Source organism: Anguilla rostrata, chromosome 1 (assembly GCF_018555375.3).
Source record: "Anguilla rostrata isolate EN2019 chromosome 1, ASM1855537v3, whole genome shotgun sequence".
NCBI classification, from domain to species: Eukaryota; Metazoa; Chordata; class Actinopteri; order Anguilliformes; family Anguillidae; genus Anguilla; species Anguilla rostrata.
In genome coordinates this window covers 74,701,177-74,718,529 of record NC_057933.1, presented here as the reverse complement: position 1 = coordinate 74,718,529, position 17,353 = coordinate 74,701,177, and the positions used below count along the sequence as shown (strand labels likewise).

Here is a 17,353-nt window from a genome sequence, read left to right as displayed (position 1 = left end):
TTTGACATTTGTTGAGACATTTTGACAGTTGCTGAGAGAGTAATTTATATTTCTCAGCCCTCCACGGGCGTCATGGATACATTCTGCACTGGCAGGATCAGGGTTCAGTTTTGAACCAATTAGCTCATCATTTACTGTGAGTGGCAAAAATGTCATGATCGTTATGAAAGAGCTAAGTCCCTCCTACTCCTTCTTCTTCTGTTTAGAATGCTCAGAAAATCCCTGGCGTCTGTAACATCTGCAAGCGTATCATAAGGTCCATCCAGTCCTCTGGCCACTACCGAACCAAGGTAACGACATTAGCATCCGACCAGGTCTACCATACCTGCAGAAAGCTTCAGAGATCAGTCAGAATCAGGGCCAATTCAGAGTCACACAGCCAGAATCAGGGCCAATTCAGAGTCACAGAGCCAGAATCAGGGCCAAATCCGAGTCTCTGAATCTGACTTCATTTCAGTGTGAGTTTGCAGTCAGTGTTTCAGCTCTCACCAGGGCCTCATATGGAGTGTAAATACTTTAACACTTTAGATGCTGGTGAAATATTAAATTACTCACTCCTAAAGATTCTTGGGAATTTTATTCAAAGCAGCCAAATGTACAATTGTGTGGTAAAGGAGCTTATTTTGAGCCCAAATACCCATCAGCCCAAAGGCTATGGTTTTCCCTTACAAAATATGAGTTTTTTTTATGTCTGGGAGTTATATGGCATTTAATGACAGAATACAGGGATTCAAGCAGGAAATCTAGCCTTGCATGATTCAGTACAATTGTGATAAATGGATTAGCTACAGATGTAGACACAACAAATGACATAGCAAAATCTTATATTTAGTCAGACTCAATGTTAGCTCATCTAGCTAGCTATATTAGATATGCTGATCTTTGTTTGTTACCGATCAGTTAGCGAGTGGCTATTTTTGCAGCTATTCCTGCTGTAACCAGTTAGCAGGCTGGCTAATATTTGTGTGCAAATAAAATTCCATACAGCTTTTAATGTGTTTACTCAGGCTTGGAGGCTTTACACCATGGATAGCTGTCTCCAGTGGTTAAGAGCTAAGTTGAACTGTGAATGTTTTGTGGGTTTTTTTTTTCAGGCAGTTATTGAGAACGAGCTTCACAAAGTGTGCAACCAGATGAATTTCTTTGTAAGAGGCATCTGCAAGGGACTGGTCAGCAAATACTTCATGCAACTAGTGGACGAGCTCATGGCTCACAAAGGGGCCCATCTCGCCTGTAAAATAATTCAGCTCTGCTGGTGAGGACTGACTTTACACCCCTTTCTTTTCTTTTTTCATTCAATCCTGTTTGGAAGTGTTTCGGCTGTGTGAGGCACACCTGTCTGTCACACCCACGCCATGTACACAGGTTCTGAAGAGGGACAGTGGAAGTGTAGGGAAGTGAAACTGCCTGATGTATATTAGGGGTAAGAAGTCCCCAAACTAAAGAACCCCTCAAGAGCTCTTTAAAGGGGTCCCATTGGGTATTGTTCGGGCAAATAAAATTCTAGCTTCAGGGCCTAGGAATATTCACAGGATATACGGTACCTGGAATCAAGATCTTTTTATTCCCTCTTCCTAGGTGAAGCCCACTGCAAGGGCGAGTGTAAGCAGGCAGGAAGAGGAAATGTCCCAAGTTGCTGGACAGTGCAGAGCTCTCTCTCTCTCTCTCTCTCTCTCTCTCTCTCACACAGAGCATTTTCTCATTCAGTTCTTCTCATTATCATAGACTGATGAAGACCCTGGCATCGCTTGCTAAAGATAAAAGGCGCTACTTCCAGAAACTATTCTACTGTCGCTCAATAAAGCATGATTACAAAAAAAGCTCTGCGTGTCTGTTCATTTAGCTTCTCACGCCCGGGTTAGGGACTTTACCTGCAATACTTAAGCCTATTAGACACCAGTCAATTTCCCACAGATTACTGACAATTTAAAAAGTAACGTGTATTTTCAACAATATTCAGAACCAAATTTTTTCATGCAAATTTATGACTTTGAATTGCCAGCAATATGAAGAACAAAACATTGTTCGGGTTTCCATTGTAACACATTATAATTTGCTTAAAATGCTAAACAACCACAATTCTAAATAAATAATACCAGGGGGCACCTATGACCCCTAATGTGGGCTTTGAAGAGTGAAGTCAATCCGTGGTTCTCTAAAAAACTGACCTGCTATCCAGATGCTTCTTTTCACACCGAAGCCGTGGACATGCAGAGCAGGGGCGGAGGAGACCCAATCATACGGATGCACATTGAGAGCGAGCCACTGGCGTCCACATGGCAGGACAGGACTCCCTCGAGCAGTGAACGATGCAATATCCCGATTCATCTATTTGACAAAATAGCCAGTACACTATTCTGAACTAAATTCTTACATGTGATTGTATGTCTTTGAATCACCAGCAAAATGAAGGACAAAATTTGTTCTGGATGCTGTCAGCAAATCCAGGGGGGGAATCAGTGGTATAGTCCACACTAATATCTGGGAGCATTTATTGCTCCCAGAAATCAATTAAATGACCCCACACTGCTACAGAACCTGGGGTCAAAATAACCCAAAACAACACCTTTGCATACTGTTACTCACCCAACTTGTTTTATCGTTCTCTGATCAACGGACGGAGTGTAGCACAGTGGGTAAGGAACTGGGCTTGTAACCGAAAGGTTGCAGGTTCGATTCCTGGGTAGGGCACGGCCGTTGTACCCTTGAGCAAGGTACTTAACCGAAATTGCTTTAGTATATATCCAGCTGTATAAATGGATACAATGTAAAATGTTGTGTACGTCGCTCTGGATAAGAGCGTCGGCTAAATGCCTGTAATGCAATGTAATTTATGCCTGATGCCTCATGACATTTCTGTTACCATTCATCTTCCCACCATCCTGCCTAATTTTATGAAAATGTTTTATGACAGTTTTTTGGGAGTCATTGCCAATTTTATAAAAGCATAAGAGTAACAATAATATTCATTGCCAGTAACATCTCAGCGGATTCTAACCCAGGGCCACCTATAATGTTGGAAAAGGTAAGTGTACTTGTCAGATTAATACGAGGACCGATTTATTTGAGTATTGGAATCAGGTTCCTTTTCGAAATGCACTTTTAATTCTGTAGCAACATCGCAGCAACGGCAAGGCACACATGAAGTACAGAGCCTGTGACCACATTTAACTGTGAAACCCCGGAGGGGGTGTGGGGTGTGGGGGGCGGATGAGTGCAGCCACCATTTCACACGTACACACAGAAACGGCTCTTCACGCTAATCACACTCACACCACAGCTAATTGCTCACACGCACATGACCAGACCTGACTTAGATACTCAAACACTAAACTCTTCACATGAAACGTGTGAACAAAAATTTCGGACTTTGTTACTATAACCAAAATGTGCAACCATGAATGGAGAATTTTTAATCCCGAACATTGTTGAAAATGGCCATGTCTAAAGTGTTTAATTATTTTGAATTTTTAAAAATTTCCCAGGTATGATACACATACAGTATAATTGTACATGTAGACAAATGTATAGATATGCTTGGCTGTCATTTCACCATAAATGCATGCACACACACACAACTGATAGGCCGGACCTTTGACCTCTCTTTGGAGGAATTGCATGCACACACACATTTTAATTCTTTATTTAGGTGCACATTTATAAAATACATCATAAGGGCCCAAATATATTTCAGTTGCTGTCTGATGTCCTTCACTTGAGTTAAAACAAGTTTCCAGAACATCTTTTTGCAGCTGACTACATTAACGACGGCAGTTACGACGACACACACACACACACAGAAACACACACGCACACACACAAACGGGAGCAGAGGTTAAAGAGCTGCTAGCGGCAGTTCCGTGGGCTGCAGGCTCAGTGGGGGAAGGTGAGATGATGTGAATTCTGTGGCAGGACGGAACATTCCGGCCTTTCCCGGGCCAGCTTGCAGAACCGAACATGGAACTGAGGCCCACTGAGGAGGCCAGTCTCCGACTCAAGCAAATTAAAATTCAAGTGGAAACTTCCTGGGTGTGAAATGCAGCAAACCTCATGCTTGTGTGACAGTGCACATGTGAAGTTTAGCAGGCTGGGTGTGAGAGAATTCAGGGCCCTCCCCCTCAACCAAATAACCACAAAACCGCTGCTGGGTGCGATAGTAGTTTCTGGCCTTCTCAGCCTCCCAGCCCACTGGTCAGATGCATTATGGGACACCCGCCATGCACCAGAGCCTGAGGTCAATGAGCATGGCCTCTGCAACACTCCTCTTCATGAATAACTCAAGCCTTATACCCTTACATAAAGCCTCACTCAAGCACCTATATTAATAATAATATGTTTTCTTCTTATTTTCATCACTGTTGTCCTCATCATCATCCTCATAAAACTTTAAGATTAGGTGTAGGAAGTAAGATTATCATGTTTGGTGATACAATACAATACAACTTTATTCTGGAGAATGTGACGCAGCAGCAAAAGTACACGGGTCGAGACTTGAACCGATGGGGAGGAGAAGGGAGGGTGCGGAATTATTCAAACTGAAACTCACTCATGCTTGGAAATTTAATATATTGTACAGAAGACCACTGACAAATTTTGAGTCTGCAGTTTTGTGGACACGTCTCTTCGAGCCAAATCGAGGGCCAAGGGGCTGATTTGACATTCTTCACTAGCATTTCTAACCGTTTGGACGAACGCACTCAACACAGGCAACGCCCAACCTCCGATTTTCAAAGAGACTCCCCCGAGCTGAACTGGCCAATGGCAGTGTGGTAGGTTGTGAAATGTAACGGATTGGACAGCAGTCTTGCCCTCTCACCTCCTTGTTGGTGTGCTGCACAGCGAGCAGCAGTTCGTGTGATGAGAGAAGAGCGCCCTCTTTCTGCAGTGAGAGGTGTGGCAGGAGCCCACAGGTGACAAATGCTATGTTCAGGGGATGAAAAACTATAGCAAGCCCACTTGCACTCAGGCACATTTGCGCTTATGTTGTCGCGAAAATTGGGCCCCATGTCTTATGATCAATAGGACGGAGTGTGGCACAGTGGGTAAGGAACTGCGCTTGTAACCGAAAGGTCGTAGGTTCGAATCCCGGGTAAGGACACTGCTGTTGTACCCTTGGGCAAGGTACTTAACCTGCATTGCTTCAGTATATATCCAGCTGTATAAATGGATACAATGTAAAGTGCTAAGTAAAAGTTGTGTAAGCCGCTCTGGATAAGAGTGTCTGCTAAATGCCTGTAATGTAATGTAATGTAACAAACTAGTATACGGTGCCATAGACACCTCTCAAAAACGCTTCTATGAAATCCAGTCGGGAAAGGTGGGACACTCAAGGATGGTGGATCAGTGAAACCTGTTCTTTTATTTTAAAAAAAGAAAAAACAAATAAAAAGCAGTGAGAGACCGTACCCATCTCTCTACTACAGTGAGAAGGAGTGCCAAACTACCAAGTGCCAGTGTCTGTCTGTGGGACTGCATTGCACAGAGTATTGCGCCTGCACTTACGTGGACGGACCAGCTGCTGTAGATCGATTGACCCTACAAGCATGGCGTCCTCAATCTCTGTTTTCATTTCCTACAGAATTTGTCGTTGCGTCACACTTATTTCCTACCAATCAGAGGCGCCGCAGACACTCATTGGCAGAACAGTATCAGGCGCGGTATTGCGAATAGGAAGACAGTTGAAAACAATTAGCTAGCAAGGTTGGAGTTGCTAGTTCAGCTGAAAGTGAGAATGGCCTTGTTTTTGTCGCGATGAGCTATGATCAAAACGTAAAAAGGAAATAAAATACCAGCTGTACTAAAATCGATTACTTACAGCCACGTAAGTTTTCAGAAATTAAGGACTTCTGCCGTTTTCCGTGGTGCCTTGGCTGGATTAGCCAGCTAGTCTAACTCCGACATGAGCGCTTCTCGGCTGGTAAAACGTAAGTGTCGTTTGCAATACAGTCACAATTTGCGAGATTTCGGTGTACACGAATCGAAACGATTTGTATTACTTCTCAATTAGTTAACAGACTCTGTGACATTTCTGACAGTTGCAGACCACGATATGACAGACACTGATGTTTATAGACCTAATGTCATCGCTGTACTTTATAGCTAGCAAACACCAGTATTAGCACTATGCTGGCTAGCTAGTTCGCATATGTCTGGATTGGCAGAAGCACTTACACAACGATGTTGACATTGCATTCATTTAGCAACGTTATTTTCAGTGTAAAAGAAACATCGTGAATTCAGCTGATTAATATGAGCGGCAAGCTATAACCAGTAAAGACGGCGTAGTTTGTTTCGTTGTTAACAGAATATAATGCCTTGCAACTGACTTGCCAAACCTGGCAAAAGAGGTTTCTACTGTTTCAGAGCTGTATGAAATATATATAAACTTGTCCCACTACGGCAAGATTGATATCACTAGTTTGATTTGTTGCGTGTTGATTATATGTTTCTTGATATTGTTGCGTGCTGCATTTCTGATACTCGTTTGTCACTGTAACATTTGCTTAGCCGAGAATTTCGGTAAAACCTGTCAATCTCTCTCTCCTCCCTCCTTTTCTCTCTTCCCTCCCTCCCTCTCTCTCCACCTGGCTCTCTTTCTCCCTCTGGTCTGGATGTCACTGCAGAGCTGCAGAAAGCCAAGAGCAAGGCTCAGGGCAGCAACAATCTGAAAGAAGAGGCAAGCTTGTGCAACCAGCTGGGAGAGGCACTGGCTAAAAATGGTGAGTAATTTACCCAGTGTTTGGTGGGAATCAGGAATGGTGCACGTTAGCTTAAACAAGTTAGCACCGTTGGCTTTTTCCCTGCTTTAAGTATATTAAAGCCTTTAAGGTGAATATCTCATTGTGATTAGAATTGTCTTAACTGAGCACTCCAATGCAGATGTAACAAGAACTACTGATAACTGAAAGCAACAGGGTTCTAGAACACTGGCTTGAAATAACATTCCAAAAAACCTACTCCTCAGAGGGTTAGAAACAGTATTTTTGTGTGTTGATTTCCTTTACTGGAATAGCGCAAACTTAAGCATGAGTGACATTTTCACATGGAAAAACATTCCGTGGTCCATTTCTGGGCCTGTTACACTGTTGAATGTAATACATTCATTGCGTAAAATCAGTGGCCAGTCCCAGCTGGGGTCTTGGTGCATCAGTGTGACAGCAGAACCCTCCCCATACGCCTGTCTCCCAGGTGACTTCCAGGCCGCCATTGAGGAACACCGGCAGGAACTGGCCCTCTCTGAGGTGCTGCACGACGTGATTGGCTGTGCTGTAGCCAATCGGAAGATTGGAGAGTGCTTTGCAGAGCTGGGAAACTTTGAGGCAGCTTTGAAGGTGAGTAAGCAAGGCCTACCCCAGCGAGTATGGGGTGCTGAAGGATCTGGACTTTGCATGTTCTCCTTGTGTCCGCGTGGTTTTCCTCCCACAGTCCAAAGACAAGACCTGCAGGTGAGGCTACATACATTCTCCATCTCTCACTCTTCCTTTGTTCTTACATGTCTGTCACTCTTTCTCCTCTCTCCCCCTTTTTCTCCCTTTCCCTCCTCTCTCTACCCCCCTCCCCCTCTCTCTCCCTCTCTTTCTCCAGTACCAGCATCTCCATCTGGACCTGGCTCGCTCAGTCAGGGACGCTGCGGAGGAGCAGAGGGCGCTGGCCACCATTGGTCGGACTTTCCTGTTCCGTCACGAGTCGGACCAATCGCAGGACAGCCTCCGCCAGGCAGAGGACGCTTTCAGGAAGAGCTTGGCCATCGTTGATGACCGCTTGGAAGGTTAGATTTTTAATGGGGTTTGTGTTCTGGTAAAACCAACAAATACACAAGTACGGAAGTACAAAACACCTTTTCTAAACTTCACAAATAAGACTGCTATACACAGTACCTCCAGCTCTGAAATGATGAGACTGATTAAAGATCCCCCCCCCTTGAGCGTGGCTCTTTCCGAGCTCTGCAGTCCTGCTGTGTGAAACGCCCTCCAGTTCGAGCCATACAGCCCAGTCCAGCTCCAGAGCAGTGCGGTGGCGTGATCGGCTCGAGTTGGTTTTGGGGTTTTTTTTGGGGGGATGTCTTCTCTCCCCTGCGCCCCTCTCAGGGTCCTCTCTGCCCCCCCGCCCCAGGTGTGGTGCCCCCCCGGGAGCTGAGTGAGATGCGGGCTCGGCTCTACCTGAACCTGGGCTTTGTGGCCGACGGGCTGAAGGACCCGGAGCGCTGCACCGAGCTCATCCGCCGGAGCATCTTCATCGCAGAGTGAGGCCGTGACCCCGCCCCTTTATACATGGCCCTGCCCCTTTCTGCCTGGTCCTGCCCCTTTATACATGGCCCCGCCCCCTTCTGCCTGGTCCTTCCCCTTTATACATGGCCCTGCCCCTTTCTGCCTGGTCCTTCCCCTTTATACATGGCCCTGCCCCTTTCTGCCTGGTCCTGCCCCTTTATACATGGCCCCGCCCCTTTATGCATGGTCCTGCCCCTTTATACATGGCCCTGCCCCTTTATGCATGGTCCTGCCCCTTTATACATGGCCCCGCCCCTTGCGGTCTGGTCCTGCCCCTTTATACATGGCCCCGCCCCTTTATGCCTGGTCCTTCCCCTTTATACATGGCTCCGCCCCTTTCTGCCTGGTCCTTCCCCTTTATACATGGCTCCGCCCCTTTCTGCCTGGTCCTTCCCCTTTATACATGGCCATGCCCCTTTCTGCATAGCCCTGCCTCTTTCTGTTGTGTTATGCTATGTTGTTTTTATGATTGGTAAAATATATTTTTTTAAAGAGTAAGTATTAATGTGTCCTTCTGTCCTGGCAGGAAGAACCAGCTGCTGGAGGACCTGTACCGCGCCAAATTCAACCTGGGGCGCATCCATTTCCGCAACGGGGCCCCCTCCAGCGCCGTGCGCTGCCTGGAGCAGGCCAAGGAGTGCGCCCGAAAAATGAAGGACAAGTTCGGGGAGAGCGAGTGCAGCCACAGCATCGGCCAGGTAACGCTGCGGCCCGCCGAACACCTCTACCTCCCGTTTCAACTCGCTTCACGTGAGTGCATTTTGGGCCAGAGCATTGCCTGTGTATGTGTGTGTGTGTGTGTGTGTATAATGGTTGTCTGTGTGTGCGTGTTTGATATGTGTGCGTGTTTAATGTGTGTGTATAATGTGTGGTGTGTGTGTGTAATGTGTGCATGTGTAATGTGTGCATGTGTAATGTGTGTGTGTGTGTGTGTGTGTGTGTGTGCAAGTTTAATGTGTGTGTCTGGTGTGTGTGTGTGCGCTGTGTGTGTGTGTGTATGTAATGTGTGTATGTGTGGTGTGTGTGTGTAATGTGTGTATGTGTAATATGTGTGTGTGTATAATGGTTGTCTGTGTGTGCGTGTTTGATATGTGTGCGTGTTTAATGTGTGTGTATAATGTGTGTGTGTATGTGTGGTGTGTGTGTGTGTAATGTGTGCATGTGTAATGTGTGTGTGTGTGTGTGTGTGCAAGTTTAATGTGTGTGTGTATAATGTGTGTGTGTGTGTAATGTGTGCATGTGTAATGTGTGTGTGTGTGTGTGTATAATGGTTGTGTGTGTAGGTGCAGTTGTCCCTGGGAGACTTTGTGGCAGCTCGGCGCTCTCTAAAGAAGGCGTACACTCTGGACTCCCAGCAGCCCTCAGACCGAGACGCTGTGAAGAGAGCTTTCAAACACGGTGAGGCTGAGATAAACACACACACACACACACCACACACTTACACGCACGTCACCACACACACACGCATGCAACCACACGCACACACACCACACACACACACACACTTACACACACCACACACACGCATGTCACCCCACACACACGCACGTCACCACACACGCACGCATGCACCCACACACACCACACACACACTTACACACACGCACGTCACCACACACGCACGCATGCACCCACACACACATACACACACACACTTACACACACCACACACACGCACGTCACCACACACGCACGCATGCACCCACACACACATACACACACACACTTACACACACGCACGCACGCACACACACACACACTCCTTCTCAGACTCTATACCCACACTCCAAACCCGTAAATGTGTGACGGGGCGATGGTCTCGGTTTTCGTAGCGATCCAGGGCTGCCGCCTGGAGCAGGCGCTGTCGGACCTGGGTGAGGGGCGGCCGCAGGAAGCCGTGGGTGTGGCCGAGCAGCTGGGAGACCTGTACTGCAAGGTGGGCTGCTACAGCAAGGCTCTGGAAGCCTACCGCTCACAGGTAAGCTAACATAACCGCTACAAACTCTCTGCTAGCCGCTACACACCTACCGTGGGGCCTATCCGCTACAAACCTCTCTTAGCCGCTACACACCTACCGTGGGGCCTATCCGCTACAAAGACTTTGTTAGCCGCTACACATCTACCCTGGGGCCGAATACTCTGTTAGTGTCTACATTGGCCTGATTTTTTTGTGGAGTATTCTGTGTCTTACGTTTATCATATGTTATGGTTTTTGTTGTCGTTTTGAGAGGGGGTGGGGTATAACGCTGTGCCCTTTCCGTCCCTCCGTCCACCTGCGTGCGCCCGTTTGTGCAGCTCTCCTACGCGCTGGCCCTGGGGAAACCCTCCAGGGAGCTGGCTGTGATCCACGTCTCCCTGGCTGCGACCTACGCTGACCTCCGTCAGCCGCACAAGGCCGTGGAACACTACAGACAGGAGCTGGAGCTGCGACAGAACAACCCCAAGGAGGTACAGGACGCCTGTATCTAAGCACCTGTGTATCTATGCACCTGTATATCTGTGCGCCTGTGTATCTATGCACCTGTTTATCTATGCACCTGTATATCTTTACATCTGTGTATCTATGCACCTGTGTATCTATGCACTTGTGTATCTGTGCCCCTGTGTATCTGTGCACCTGTGTATCTGTGCATCTATGTGTTTATGCACCTGTGCATTTTTACAATAAGTGTGTGTGTGTCTGTGTGTGTGTGTGTGTGTACAGGAGTGTGATTCGTGGCTGAATATCGCAGCTGCTGAAGAGGAGGCTGGGCGGAGCCTAGAGGAGCTGGACAACTGCTACAGCACCGCCCTGCAGTGTGCCAAGAGAGCTGCACTCCCAAAACTACAGGTGTGTACAGCCCAGAGAACCACAACCACAAAACTACAGGTGTGTACAGCCCAGAGAACCACACCCGCAAAACTACAGGTGTGTACAGCCCAGAGAACCACACCTGCAAATCTACAGGTGTGTATAGCCCAGAGAACCACACCTGCAAAACTACAGGTGTGTATAGCCCAGAGAACCACACCTGCAAAACTACAGGTGTGTAGAGCCCAGAGAATCACACACACAAAACTACAGGTGTGTATAAAACTTTTGTAATTAAAATTAGGATGTTTTAAAAAATTGTTAACGTTTTATTTCTTTCTCAGCGGCAGGTCCTGAGGGTGTGGCTTGCCGCTCAGCAGCGAAGAGGCTCCGCCCACTGTGATGACACGTCAGCCCAGCTCCAGGAGCTGTGTGCGGCAGACAGTGGTAGCGAGGGAGAGGAAGAGGAAGAGGAGAACAGCGAGGCCTTGGAGGATAGCGACATCCAGCTCTCTGACTCTGGTGAGAGGATAGATCGGTAGGATTCGGGGAGTGAAGCTTCATGACCCCCATGCCATTGTGGGCGGATCTACTTACTGTGTGCCGCCAACCAATCAAAATTATTGGTAATTTCTTGTACGTAATAAAATGCATTTTAATGCATTTCTGGACACGTTGGCAGATGCACATGTTAATCAAGATTGCCAGATAAACTGATAGGATAGAAAAGCTGAGTGTGTTTTTTTTGTGTATTTTTGCCTGACTGCTGTATTTGTGTATTTCTCAGATGAGGATCTGGAAGAGTACGACCGGATGGTCCCTGGGAGGAGAACTGCAGGACGGGTTAGTGATGGGGGGGAGGGCAGGGCTTTGGGTATAGGGGGTAGGGAGGGGCTGCTTTTGGGGGGGATTGGCCTATTCTGTTCTGGAGCAGAATTTTCATTGCCAGGGCCCAGTTTTGACAGTAATACCCTACCAAATTCTGTAATATTATTATTATTATAGCAATAATAATTCTGTCTGTGTCTATCCAAATTTTTAAATTACATTAAAACATATATTTGGCACGGTGGCGCAGTGGGTAGCACCGTTGCCTCCTAGCAAGAAGGTCTTGGGTTCGAGCCCCCGCCCGGGCCCTTCTGTGTGGAGTTTGCATGTTCTCCCCGTGTCCGCGTGGGTTTCCTCCGGGTACTCCGGTTTCCTCCCACAGTCCAAAGACATGCAGGCTAGGTTAATTGGAGAGTCTAAATTTCGCCTGGGTGTACTCCTGCCGTTGCCCTTGACCAAGACACTGGCCTCGGAAACTGGAGTTGGTCCCCGGGCGCCGCCCTGTGGCTGCCCGCTGCTCCTAAGTAATTAGGATGGGCTAAATGCAGAGGACGCATTTTGTTCTCTTAGAAGGCAATGACCTGAATTGAATCTACATTATATTACATTACATTTATTTGGCAGATGCTTTTATCCAAAGTGATGTACAAAAAGTGCATTTCATGGTCATAGACAACTACTAAACACAGGTTCAGTAAGATACAATTCTTATTTTGTACAGCTATTTCTAGCCAAGAACACAGTTTAGTTCACACAGTGAACACTATTCAGACCTAACCTCTGCAAAGCCAACTAGGCAGAAGAATAAGCTACAGTATTAGGACAAATACAAATTACCAAAAAGTGCTGGGATGGGCAATGTAACAAGTGTCATGAAAAAAAGGGGGGGATTTAGAGTGAAATATACAGCGTGGTGTGTTAGTCTAGGGATAGTCTGAAGAGATGAGTCTTCAGGCCACGGCAGAAGATGGGTAGTGAGGGGGAGGTTCGGAGAGGGACGGGGAGTTTGTTCCACCACTGGGGAGCTAGGGTGGAGAAGCTCTGTGATCCCTTTGGTCGGGTGGGAGGGGTTACAAGAATCTAATCTAATATTTATGTTGTAAATATTTATGTAAAATGAAGTTTAATCCTGTAACGCGAACAACCTGTCGCTCTCTGTCGCTGCAGTGGAACCGGAGAAATGAGAAGGGTGAGACGTCCCTGCACCGGGCCTGCATCGACGGGAACCTGCGGCAGGTCCAGTACCTGGTGGAACAGGTGAGGAAAGACTCCGCCCCAAAAATGGGCGGGGCACATTCTCGGCTCAGTATTTACCCAGGAGGCACTGTTTCCAACGCAGTCCCAGACAGCTAGACTGGCTATCAGGGACCTGAAAGCCGTTCTGTTTGTTGATGAGTCCATTTCGGTTCAGTTTCATTTGTGTAAATGCGTTTGCATAGTGCTGTCCGCAGAGGACCAGTGCCTCAGGGCGCTTGCGTACATTTGGGGCCTGGTGCCCGGTTCCTGAGCTCATGGATTTCAGTTGCGTTACCTGAAGCGCAGGCAATTTATTTATTTTTTTTCTGACGTGGGACCGAGGTTGTGAAAGTCGGGTTTCTGTCCGTTTTAGGGTCACCCAGTGAACCCCCGAGATTACTGTGGCTGGACCCCTCTCCACGAGGCCTGTAACCATGGTCACTGCGGTGAGTTAGCACTACATCAGGGGGGCTTTCTTTTTGGGGGAAAAACTGCAGATCTGCTCACCTATGCAGGATGGAGAAGAAAATCAAGTTGTCTTTGGGCTCTTTTTTCTCATTGATAAGCTTAGTCTTTAGTTTATTCACGCACAAAAGCAAGTCTTTTATTTTGAAAGTAACAGCGCAGGCATAAAATGAGTGACAAATGTTTTGTGTTTTTCCTACTGGCCTTTGCTTTAGGACTATGTTGAAGGTCTCTCTCGCTCCTCTCTCTCTCCTCTCCCCCCCTTTCCTCTCTCTCTTTCTACCTCTCCCTCCCCCTCTCAGACATTGTGTCTGTGCTGCTGGCCCATGGGGCCCATGTGAATGACCCTGGGGGGCCGCTGTGTGAGGGGGTGACCCCCCTCCATGACGCCCTGTCCTGCGGACACTTCCAGGTCGCACAGCTGCTGGTGGAGAAGGGAGCTTCCGTCACCGTCAGGAACTCTAAGGTCAGACACTGACCAGAGCTGTGTACTGACCCAATACAGTACTGACCAAACCTGTCTAATGACCCAATACAGTACTGACCAAACCTGTCAAATGACCCAATACAGTACTGACCAAACCTGTCTAATGACCCAATACAGTACTGACCAAACCTGTCTACTGACCCAATACAGTACTGACCAAACCTGTCTAATGACCCAATACAGTACTGACCAAACCTGTCTAATGACCCAATACAGTACTGACCAAACCTGTCTGCTGACCCAATACAGTACTGACCAAACCTGTCTACTGACCCAATTCAGTACTGACCAGAGCTGTCTACTGATCCCAGTACAGTACTGACCAGAGCTGTCTATTGACCCAATACAGTGCTGAACAAACCTGTCTACTGATCCCAGTACAGTACAGACCAAGACCCCAGTACAGTGCTGACCAGAGCTGTCTACTGACCCCACTACTGTACTGACCCCAGTACAGTACTGACCAAAACTGTCTACTGACCCCAGTACAGTACAGACCAGAGCTGTTTACAGACCCCAGTATGGTGCTGACCAGAGCTGATTACTGACCCCAGTACAGACCAGAGCTGTCTACTGACCCCAGTACAGACCAGAGCTGTTTACTGACCCCAGTACAGTACAGACCAGAGCTGTTTACTGACCCCAGTACAGTACAGACCAGACCTGTCTGCTGACCCAGTACAGTACAGACCAGAGCTGTTTACTGACTCCAGTACAGTACAGACCAGAGCTAATGCCCTGACTGGAGTGCGTGTGTTGTCCGTGCCCTCAGGGCGAAGCCCCCCAGGACACTCTGCGCCGCTGGCTGAAGACGTACAGCCGGCACCTGGACCCGGAGACCCGGCGGGAGTGCACCGAGATGGAGAGAGCGCTGAGGAGAGCTGCTGCGGGGAGAGGTGGGGAATGACTCTGACCTCCCCCCCCACCGTCCGCATTTACCTCCGCATCACCCCCTCCTGGTCCACATTTACCTCCTTATCACCCCCACAGTCCGCATTTACCTCCTTATCACCCCCTCCTGGTCCCCATTTACCTCCTTATCACCCCACACGTCCGCATTTACCTCCTTATCACCCCCTCCTGGTCCACATTTACCTCCTTATCACCCCCACAGTCCGCATTTACCTCCTTATCACCCCCTCCTGGTCCCCATTTACCTCCTTATCACCCCCACAGTCCGCATTTACCTCCTTATCACCCCTCCTGGTCCCCATTTACCTCCGCATCACCCCCCCTGTTTCCTCCAATATGACTGCAACCGCAGTATGTCTCTTACCCCCCCTACCCTGGGTCCGCATTCACCTCCTCATCTCCCCACCTCTGTTTCCTGTTTTGCTTCATTGTTAGTTTCACTGGCGCAAGGGCCACACCCTGTTCTGTCCCACAGAGGGGTATCTGTACCCCTCACCCTGTTCTGTCCCACAGAGGGGTATCTGAACCCCTCACCCTGTTCTGTCCCACAGAGGGGTATCTGAACCCCTCACCCTGTTCTGTCCCACAGAGGGGTATCTGAACCCCTCACCCTGTTCTGTCCCACAGAGGGGTATCTGTACTCCTCACCCTGTTCTGTCCCACAGAGGGGTATCTGAACCCCTCACCCTGTTCTGTCCCACAGAGGGGTATCTGTACTCCTCACCCTGTTCTGTCCCACAGAGGGGTATCTGAACCCCTCACCCTGTTCTGTCCCACAGAGGGGTATCTGTACCCCTCACCCTGTTCTGTCCCACAGAGGGGTATCTGAACCCCTCACCCTGTTCTGTCCCACAGAGGGGTATCTGTACCCCTCACCCTGTTCTGTCCCACAGAGGGGTATCTGTACTCCTCACCCTGTTCTGTCCCACAGAGGGGTATCTGAACTCCTCACCCTGTTCTGGCCCACAGAGGGGTATCTGTACTCCTCACCCTGTTCTGTCCCACAGAGGGGTATCTGAACTCCTCACCCTGTTCTGTCCCACAGAGGGGTATCTGTACCCCTCACCCTGTTCTGTCCCACAGAGGGGTATCTGTACCCCTCATCCTGTTCTGTCCCACAGAGGGGTGTCTGTACTCCTCACCCTGTTCTGTCCCACAGACGGGTATCTGTACCCCTCATCCTGTCTGTTCTGTCCCACAGAGGGGTATCTGTACTCCTCACCCTGTTCTGTCCCACAGAGGGGTATCTGAACCCCTCACCCTGTTCTGTCCCACAGAGGGGTATCTGTACTCCTCACCCTGTTCTGTCCCACAGAGGGGTATCTGAACCCCTCACCCTGTTCTGTCCCACAGAGGGGTATCTGTACCCCTCACCCTGTTCTGTCCCACAGAGGGGTATCTGTACCCCTCATCCTGTTCTGTCCCACAGAGGGGTATCTGTACCCCTCACCCTGTTCTGTCCCACAGAGGGGTATCTGTACTCCTCACCCTGTTCTGTCCCACAGAGGGGTATCTGAACTCCTCACCCTGTTCTGGCCCACAGAGGGGTATCTGTACCCCTCACCCTGTTCTGTCCCACAGAGGGGTATCTGTACTCCTCACCCTGTTCTGTCCCACAGAGGGGTATCTGAACTCCTCACCCTGTTCTGTCCCACAGAGGGGTATCTGTACCCCTCATCCTGTTCTGTCCCACAGAGGGGTATCTGTACTCCTCACCCTGTTCTGTCCCACAGACGGGTATCTGTACCCCTCATCCTGTCTGTTCTGTCCCACAGAGGGGTATCTGTACTCCTCACCCTGTTCTGTCCCACAGAGGGGTATCTGAACCCCTCACCCTGTTCTGTCCCACAGAGGGGTATCTGAACCCCTCTCCCTGTTCTGTCCCGTAGCAGGGGGGGCGGTGCCAGCCCGGGCCAGTAACGGGCTGCAGGACAGCCAGCTGTACGACGCGGAGAACTCCGAGCCACTGGTGCCCCCCCCTCGGGAGCGCTCCCCCGACCCGCACCCCGAGAAGAGCAGGGGGCGGGAGGACCGTGCAGTACCACAGAGCCCCACCAGGAGGCGCTCCGGGGGCCAGCCGCGCCGAGCGCAAGACACCGTTCTGTTTGAGGTACGGGGGTCTGTCTGGGATGCGGGTTCTTTGGGGAAATTGTTGGGGTACCGGTTAGGGGACGATTCCCAGGTGGGGTAGAACTCTCGTATCGGTGAGTAGCTTGCTGTGTTTGCAGACTGTGTGTTTATATAAAAGAAAGGGAACTGCACCCCGCTGTGGAGAAAAGAAAAGGCCCCCCTTAAAGCCCAAACACACGGGTCCAGTCCATTGAGAATACGTCTCATTACTTGTGCACGATTACTTATAATCATAAA

General features: G+C 48.9%; 1 protein-coding gene across 4 annotated transcripts in view; it reads left to right on the top strand.

The window, feature by feature from the left end:
- Nucleotides 1-5,646: 5,646 nt before the first annotated feature.
- The window catches only part of tonsl (tonsoku-like, DNA repair protein), a 22,542-nt gene continuing 10,835 nt past the window's right edge, over nucleotides 5,647-17,353 (top strand). For 2 of the 4 annotated variants that reach the window (XM_064301040.1, XM_064301035.1), the window contains exons 1-17: nucleotides 5,647-5,924; nucleotides 6,624-6,719; nucleotides 7,189-7,331; nucleotides 7,585-7,768; nucleotides 8,113-8,242; nucleotides 8,794-8,965; nucleotides 9,551-9,665; nucleotides 10,100-10,245; nucleotides 10,563-10,715; nucleotides 10,972-11,097; nucleotides 11,403-11,580; nucleotides 11,846-11,901; nucleotides 13,054-13,143; nucleotides 13,496-13,568; nucleotides 13,890-14,053; nucleotides 14,847-14,970; nucleotides 16,876-17,096. In XM_064301040.1, coding sequence (XP_064157110.1) covers nucleotides 5,900-5,924; nucleotides 6,624-6,719; nucleotides 7,189-7,331; nucleotides 7,585-7,768; nucleotides 8,113-8,242; nucleotides 8,794-8,965; nucleotides 9,551-9,665; nucleotides 10,100-10,245; nucleotides 10,563-10,715; nucleotides 10,972-11,097; nucleotides 11,403-11,580; nucleotides 11,846-11,901; nucleotides 13,054-13,143; nucleotides 13,496-13,568; nucleotides 13,890-14,053; nucleotides 14,847-14,970; nucleotides 16,876-17,096 — 2,196 coding nt within the window. In that variant the 5' untranslated portion in view covers nucleotides 5,647-5,899. The remainder of the gene's footprint in view (nucleotides 5,925-6,623; nucleotides 6,720-7,188; nucleotides 7,332-7,584; nucleotides 7,769-8,112; nucleotides 8,243-8,793; nucleotides 8,966-9,550; nucleotides 9,666-10,099; nucleotides 10,246-10,562; nucleotides 10,716-10,971; nucleotides 11,098-11,402; nucleotides 11,581-11,845; nucleotides 11,902-13,053; nucleotides 13,144-13,495; nucleotides 13,569-13,889; nucleotides 14,054-14,846; nucleotides 14,971-16,875; nucleotides 17,097-17,353) is intronic. The other 2 variants (XM_064301052.1, XM_064301042.1) reach the window with 1 other exon arrangement.